Raw genomic sequence first — 7472 nt, forward strand, 5'->3', positions numbered from 1 at the left:
GTACTCCAGTTCCAGCTCGACCCTTTGCTCGCTGACTCAGACTTATTGAAAATGACTTGACTTGACTCAACAACTTACAACAGCTTATTTACATGTTAAGCAAATTGTGACTGTGTGTCAAAAAATCATGATCTTGTAAAAGTTTTAATTCGTTTTTGTCGTGGTAGCTTTTTAATGGTAGAATGTATTTGCGCATATAGCAATCTTTCTAATAATATTCACCCGTATTTTTATGCACTCAAACTAACAATTTTCTCCAGCAGTAGTCTTGTAATTTGAAATCTTCATAGAACAAAATGCCTTTTTATTTTCAACTATCTAACAATATCGTTCTATTACAAATTTTACAAGATGTATTTCATCCGTAGCATCGCGTGGGATTTTCGATCGATAGTTGGGATCAGGTCTTTTTTCTATGTCCGTTTGTCTGTATGTTTGTCGTGCCAGGTAATGGCTGCATCCCAACACTGTATTCGTGTGTGCACTTGCCCGATGCAATGTCTCTCTTTACTTTATTTTCTCACTATGGCTCGTTTGTAATGCTAGAGATAAATAAATCTTGATATCATTCTCTTTTCTTCCTGATGTCTGGATAAGACTTCAATCTGTGGTTATCGTGATAATTTGCGGAATGTGCTTCCGAATTCGACTGCGTTACGTTATTGTGGATTATCGATGAAACCCTTTTTAGAAAATTCGAGATAATTTTCTGACGATGTGTGTCATCAACGTCCTTTGCATGTTACTGATTTTTGACAAATTTTAGTTGTCTAGATTTTACGATTTCTTGACTCTACAGATCTATGTTCGAGCTCAATTTGAATACAGTCCGTACGAAGATGATCTCATTCCGTGCCGAGATGTCGGGATTTCTTTTAAAGTGGGAGACATTTTACAAGTAAGTCGATTTCTCTATCTCGTTCGATTTGGCCCGAAATTCAGCATGGCTACTTAAGTAGAGGTAGAAGTAACATAAATTTCTGCTCAAGTACTTTGTTGCTTGCGAGTTGTATTGAGGGAAGTCAAATGCTATGTTTTTTTCCAACAGGTAATAAGCAAAGATGATCATAATTGGTGGCAGGCGAAACTGGCGGACAAGAAAAAGGCGGAAGTCGGCATTATTCCGTCTCCTGAATTGCAGGAATGGTGAGGCTTTGCGTTTTCTTTCTGAATATACCGGGAAAAGATTTTCATTAAAAATTGAAAATAACAATAAAATATGCGAAGTGATCAACGCACATCCTTGTCGCAAAGTCCAATGAAATTGGTATTAGCTATTAGGTATGGTAAAAAAATACCGAATAATCTATAAATGTGATATAGAACTGGCATTATATTGTTTGTGGTCGCATAAAAGGTAGATATTTGAACTTTACAATTTTATACATACTGGTATGATGGCTTGATTAATGATATTTGGCTGAAAACCTAATACTAGATTCAGAACCAAATCATTCAGCCTAGCTCAAATTACCGCATTGGCATATCTTTGATGTCTTGCGACAATACACGCATGTAGCGCATGGCATACTCACCTTATTTATAGAATACTCCTTTGTGGAATGTCAGTTATCGAGGTCAATAGGCTAGTACTGATTCCCTAGGTAACATTCTCGTATAGAAGCAATAGATGTATAAGTCTTGGGAACGCTTCAAATTTACTATCTGCTATGGATTGGAAAGGTCTGCTGCCAATTGTGATGGCGACTTGACATTGCTGTGACCAGACTTGTGCGAACTAGCAGTAGAGCTAGAACTATTCACTTTCAAAGATTGAACTAAAACTAGAACTACTTACTTTCAAAACTTGATACTAGAACAAGAACTAAATATCTTTGAAATTCCACAGATTGGCAGTTTGTGCAAGTGATAACTGGCAGCAGTTTGACTTTTCAAACAGTTTTGAGCGGATTTCCAAATTCTACATCCATATCTCAGAGGGGAACATGTTTTTTCTATCTCCGGCCACCGCTCTATTTGTTTGTCGCAGGCGAATTTCTTGCATTGCGATGGACAGAGCCAAAGAATCGAAGGAACCGGCGTCTTGGTTTTGGAAGAAGAAGAAAGTTCAGAAAGACAAATATGTGGCCAAACATAGCGCCGGTGCGTGTGATCAAAAATGTGTTCTGAAACTGCAGTCAAATTATTTCATTAAACTGCGGTGATGTTATTAGTGCTTGTTTCTTGTACCTGACAACTTGAATATGTAGCCGAAAAGAGTAGACTACGCCATACAGCATCACCTTTTACTCAACTCAAAAAAACAGACTATTCAAAATGTGTTATATTATAATGGAAGAGATTCTTGGAGGTACAGAACTTCAATATAAAATTCGATAACACATTCATATTGAAATGAAGCCTAATATTTTTGGCTGTCAGTGGTAATCTCTACCAGTTGCTGACGATTACCCTTGACGAGTGTCAGCCGATAATATTTACCCTTATTTGAAATCATCTGCATCAGACATGTTCCATAAAACCGTGTCGCGTTCATGAGCATTCCTAACCTTCTCTATTTCATACAAGCCCGTAAAACGTAGCATACTAGCAGAAAAAATGCATTCATTTTGGCGTGTGAGGCTTGGATCGGGTGATGCCAATGATACTGATGTATGGGCCGCGATATAAAAAGCTTAAAAGCCACTGCTTTATGCTATGCTAAAGGTATGGATATGAAGTTTTATGATCCCTAGGCTGTAGTGTACACTGTACACAGTGTACAGTGTACATATATTGATGGCAGCACATCATTTAGCATCACTTCTATTACCTACTGAAATCATCTTTTGTCTATTTTTTTCTCACTTTTTTCAAGTGCAATTTTTTCGGGCACGCATATCCAAAAAGTGTGGTTTCTCTTTTACAGTTTTCGATAAACTCGACCTTTTGACGTACGAGGAGGTGGTCAGAATGAATAATGTCAGGAGAAAAACCCTCATTCTACTCGGTAAGTATTCCTTCTATTAACAACGATGGATTGGAATTCACACTCGATTTAGATTGGAGCACTGCAATCATTGTGCTCAGCCCTACTATGACTCCAGATAATGGAACTTGTGTCAGGTTACGGAACGAATTTCATTACAGGGGCTCACGGCGTTGGTCGGCGTCACATCAAGAGTTCGTTGTTGCAGCAACGGCCAGACTTATTCAGTTATCCGATTCCTCGTGAGTTTTGAGTTATATCGGTTTCCAAAGTTGGATCATTTTCATATCAGTTCTAGAGCTGGTAAAGCAGAGTTGCATCATTAGAAATAATAGCTTTTCCAAATTTGGGTTAGAATTAAAGTGATGGCTGCACAGTTTTTTGTTCGAATTTGATTAGAATTAGGAAACTGTGATTGCAAAATCTTTGAAATTGAATTCAATTTCATACTAAAAAGAGATGCGACAAAAACCAAGTTCAGTTCATATCAAATCAAATTCATTTTCTTAAGCACGAGAATGACGAATGTCTTTTCGCCGAGCTTATCTTTTTGCGCACCGTATAGTTCCGTAGCATTTTCAGGAAAAGCAGAAATTACATTAGAAATAAAATGAGAACAAAGAAACATGACAAAAAAGATTACTGGCAATTCGATCTAATTAGACAACTAGAATTATATAATCGCCTAAGTCTGTTTGTAGATCTCTTGAGTGACTCCATCTTCGTACTATCGAGTTCATCGTTATCGGAAATTCGTCGCCACTTTTGCCCAATTTTAATCCTGATAAATTGCAACCCGCAGATACGTCTCGCGCTCAGCAATCTCACGAAATCCAAGGCAAGAGCTATTATTTCACTTCCCAGGAGGAGATGATGCACGACATCAAGAATCACAAGGTGAGCGATTGAGCGAGGCACTTTTACTCGAACTGATTTTTCAGCAAACCTGCTTATTTTTGCGATTTGAATTTTTCCATTTCTACATGTAATTTTGCAAATTTTGGATCATATTCAGTAACGGAGCACTTTCCTGTTTTTGGAGTACACACAGAGCTTTTGTGCGCTTTCGCTACTTGCTTGAGGAATTAGTGTTTTTTAACTTCTGGTACTTCTACTTGATAGTTTTTTACCCAAAACTACTTACTTTTTCTACATTCTCTACTTCCACTTAAATTAGTTTTGGCCTATTTGGGAAATTTTTGCTTGTAATCAAGCAGATATTTACTGTGTCACTTCTACCCAGGTAGCAACACTGACTACTTTGATATACTATAAAAACCTAATTATCGATTTATTTAATTTTTCAGTATCTTGAATTTGGTACTCATGAAAACGTACTGTATGGAACTAAGCTGGACACTGTCAGAAAAGTGAACGAAGAAGGTCGAATCGCGATCTTGGATGTCGAACCTCAGGTCTGATTTAGCTTTTTACATCAGAATCGTAATTTGTATCGTAAAGAGCCAACATGTTATGTATCAAGTGGTTGGCTTTAATTGGCTTTCAGTAGATCTGATATACTAATGTTTTCTTCCATAATATAGTAAATTAACCCAAGGTAGACAGATTTTCAAGTCATCTATGCCCTTTTCGTCATTTACTGATGCCACCTTCATTATTTATCTATTGTATATATGTCAGTGGACCTCGTTTGGAAAGATTTTTGGAGGTACAGAACTTCAACTTCAGTTGTTTATTGGCCCTTACTTTTGAACCTCGTATTTTGCGTTTCGTACTATACGAGATCGAAGAAAAGTTGTATTTTATTAAAGGCCCTGAAGCTGCTGCGAAATATCGATTTTTCACCCTATGTTATCTTCATCGAAGCGCCGGTATTGAGCACCGCAGAAATTCAGAGAGTAAGTGAAATTTTGTGTCATAAAATCTGCATATCATTATGTCAAAGCCAATTTGGTAAACTGGTCTTGAGAGAAAGCGTAGCTACTGTGAAATAACACTTTGTTATTGCATGAGTGCATCAACATTGCCAAAGCTGTGTGAACTACTGGGTTTTCAAAATGTACAGCTACAACTAGAACTAATCTCTTTTCAAAATCTGCAACTAGATCTAGAACTAGAACTACTCAAAACTCGCAACTAGAACTATTCTATTTGCAAAACTCACAATAAACCGGTATGCTGCTATCAATGGATTTTCTTCTCTGGATATTATCGAGTTGGAAGTAGAAAAAATCACTCATTTTAGAATTACACAACGAAATGATGGAGTTTGAAATAGTCTGAGCCTCTGACCATACTAGAATGAAAAATTTATGTTATCTTGCTAACACCATGGTGATTTTTTCACCATGTACCGGTGCATTTGCAGTCGCAACTACCGTTGGATGTAAGTATGATATCGATATTTGGCATGTTGGTGAAATGCGTACTTCTGTGGTGTAAATTTAATATGATCTCCATGCTAGTTTTGTGTAGGCCTGGTGTTCGTGTCGGGGTCTGGTGACGTAGCCATTCCACTATAGTTCAGTATTATTATTAGGGGTGTGTGATTTTTGGTGGGTTGGGCATGGGTATATTTACCAGCAAGATTACTCTGGCACTCCGTCTTATCAACACCCTTGGGGTTGTAACCAAGTCACAAGTCAATCTCACTTTCATTGTTTTGACTCGAGTCGAGTCATAGTGTTGTGAGAGAGTCCGAGTCTTATGAAAGCCTACAAGTGGGTCTGTCTTCAAGTCGGTAAATATGGAATGAAAAATAAAAAGAATATCGGGCTGGTGTAAAATTACCAATGTAGTCGAATCACCACGAATATCAAACTAACAAACAAGTTCAATCCACTTTTTCCAACTCTGCTCGAGTGATATAGAATGGCTCGCCTTCATTATATCGTAATTTTCCTCAATTTCAACAGTTTTTGGCCCTATTTTCCAAGTCTCAGGACTGACGTTCGAAATACCAATAATGTGGTGACTTTACTATTCTTCGAAGTTATAATGAAATGACTGTCTTGTCAAGTCATGACTTGGTTCGAGTCATGAACAATGACTCGAGTACAAGTCGAGTCAATACACTATCGAGTCATTTTACGAATTTGAAAAAATGACTTAGACTCAAGTCTAGTCGGCAAAAAATTGTGACTCGACATAACAACCCTGCCATTAGACAAGGTACATATCACTATTCATTTGTTAAAAGTGCATCATTTTTGGATTATTGAAATAAAGTCCAACTGATATTATACCGATTAATTCTTAGATCCCAACTACTCAAAGACAAATACCTATGGTTAGTTTTGGAAATGCGCCACTGGATGCCGTATGTTTTGAATGTCGGCCGAACATATCGGGGCTATCGGTGAAGGTTCTAGTTAGAATATGATAACTTCTCTGCTATTGTAATGTAAACAGAACCTGAATGTTGGTGATATGTATTCCTCGTTATATTATGGTGTATTTGGATATAGAAGGGAGTAGAATTTGTCCAGTCTGCTACTACTTCTTGGTCGATTTTGTTGTATTGGAATGCTCGGTGTGCTTGTTATGTGATATTTACAAGATTTTGGAAATAATTTTGTTCTTTTGTTTAACAAATCTTTGGAAATGAGTGATTGTTTCAGGATGCAAGCCTCGGTCATCTGAAAACTGAATCTGACAAAATCAAGGACGGCTACCAACATCTTTTCGATCGTGTTATAGTCAACGACGACATAGAGGACGCGATAGAAGCCGTAAAGGTAAACTATTTTATTAAGTTATCTTTATATACTGGAAACCCATCCAATGTAGATCATGTCAAATAATTTCATTTAATGATAAGTATAATTTTGAGTTATTTTATTTTGGCAGAATGCCGTCGAAGAAACTATGGCGAAGCCGCAGTGGATTCCTGCTTCCTGGGTGTTCTGATTCCATACTACGATGTAACATTGCCAATTTTGTAGTCTAAGTAAATATTACTTTGCTGCCGTTACGTAAATATCCTTATAGATCTTGATTTTTTTTCTTCTTTCCTTCGTTTTCAATTAGTTCTGAGCATGTCGGCCGTTCGGATCGGAACAAAGTCATGCCGTTTGCAATTGTTTTCCCAAAAATGAATCCATAAATTGCGTTACGCTGTGCCGTGTTCAAATTATAATCAATGTTCATTTTTTGATGTAATCAACATTAAGTAATGAGAAAATGTTTGTTCACGTTTTTGGTACCTCAGGAAAAAATATGTGATTTAGTGAACCGCAAATCGTGATCGCAATATATCTGAGGTGTTCGTACATTTGGTATATCGTGGACAAAATTAATTTGCTTGAATAAACTCTAAAAATAGTAAAATTACGTTTTTAAACAAAAATATGTAGACTGTTAGCATTTACGGGTGTACATCTCATATCCCATCATTCCCTGTCTTGTGCCGATTTTCCCATTTCGACATGAAGCGTGTAGGCATTCAGTACGGCGTGGTTAGTTTTGCGTTGTCAGATTTACTGTGTTGGCCACGAATTTTCTCCAATTTCGTATCATGTGTGCTTAGTGCCCTTGCCGATATTTCGATCCAATATCATGTAATAAATACTTAATAATTGCA

General features: G+C 37.1%; 1 protein-coding gene across 3 annotated transcripts in view; it reads left to right on the plus strand.

Annotated features, from left to right (window-relative positions):
- LOC145454988 (peripheral plasma membrane protein CASK-like) overlaps positions 1-7472 on the plus strand; it is a 60934-nt gene extending 53462 nt beyond the window's left edge. For 2 of the 3 annotated variants that reach the window (XM_080332936.1, XM_080332937.1), the window contains 11 exons: positions 800-898; positions 1049-1146; positions 1991-2103; positions 2870-2950; positions 3091-3171; positions 3732-3826; positions 4237-4344; positions 4702-4788; positions 5259-5276; positions 6511-6627; positions 6740-7472. In XM_080332936.1, coding sequence (XP_080189062.1) covers positions 800-898; positions 1049-1146; positions 1991-2103; positions 2870-2950; positions 3091-3171; positions 3732-3826; positions 4237-4344; positions 4702-4788; positions 5259-5276; positions 6511-6627; positions 6740-6799 — 957 coding nt within the window. In that variant the 3' untranslated portion in view covers positions 6800-7472. The remainder of the gene's footprint in view (positions 1-799; positions 899-1048; positions 1147-1990; positions 2104-2869; positions 2951-3090; positions 3172-3731; positions 3827-4236; positions 4345-4701; positions 4789-5258; positions 5277-6510; positions 6628-6739) is intronic. The other variant, XM_080332938.1, reaches the window with a different exon arrangement.

The sequence above is a fragment of the Botryllus schlosseri genome, chromosome 14 (assembly GCF_051294905.1).
Source record: "Botryllus schlosseri isolate E-star chromosome 14, Bs_hap1, whole genome shotgun sequence".
Taxonomy (NCBI): domain Eukaryota; kingdom Metazoa; phylum Chordata; class Ascidiacea; order Stolidobranchia; family Styelidae; genus Botryllus; species Botryllus schlosseri.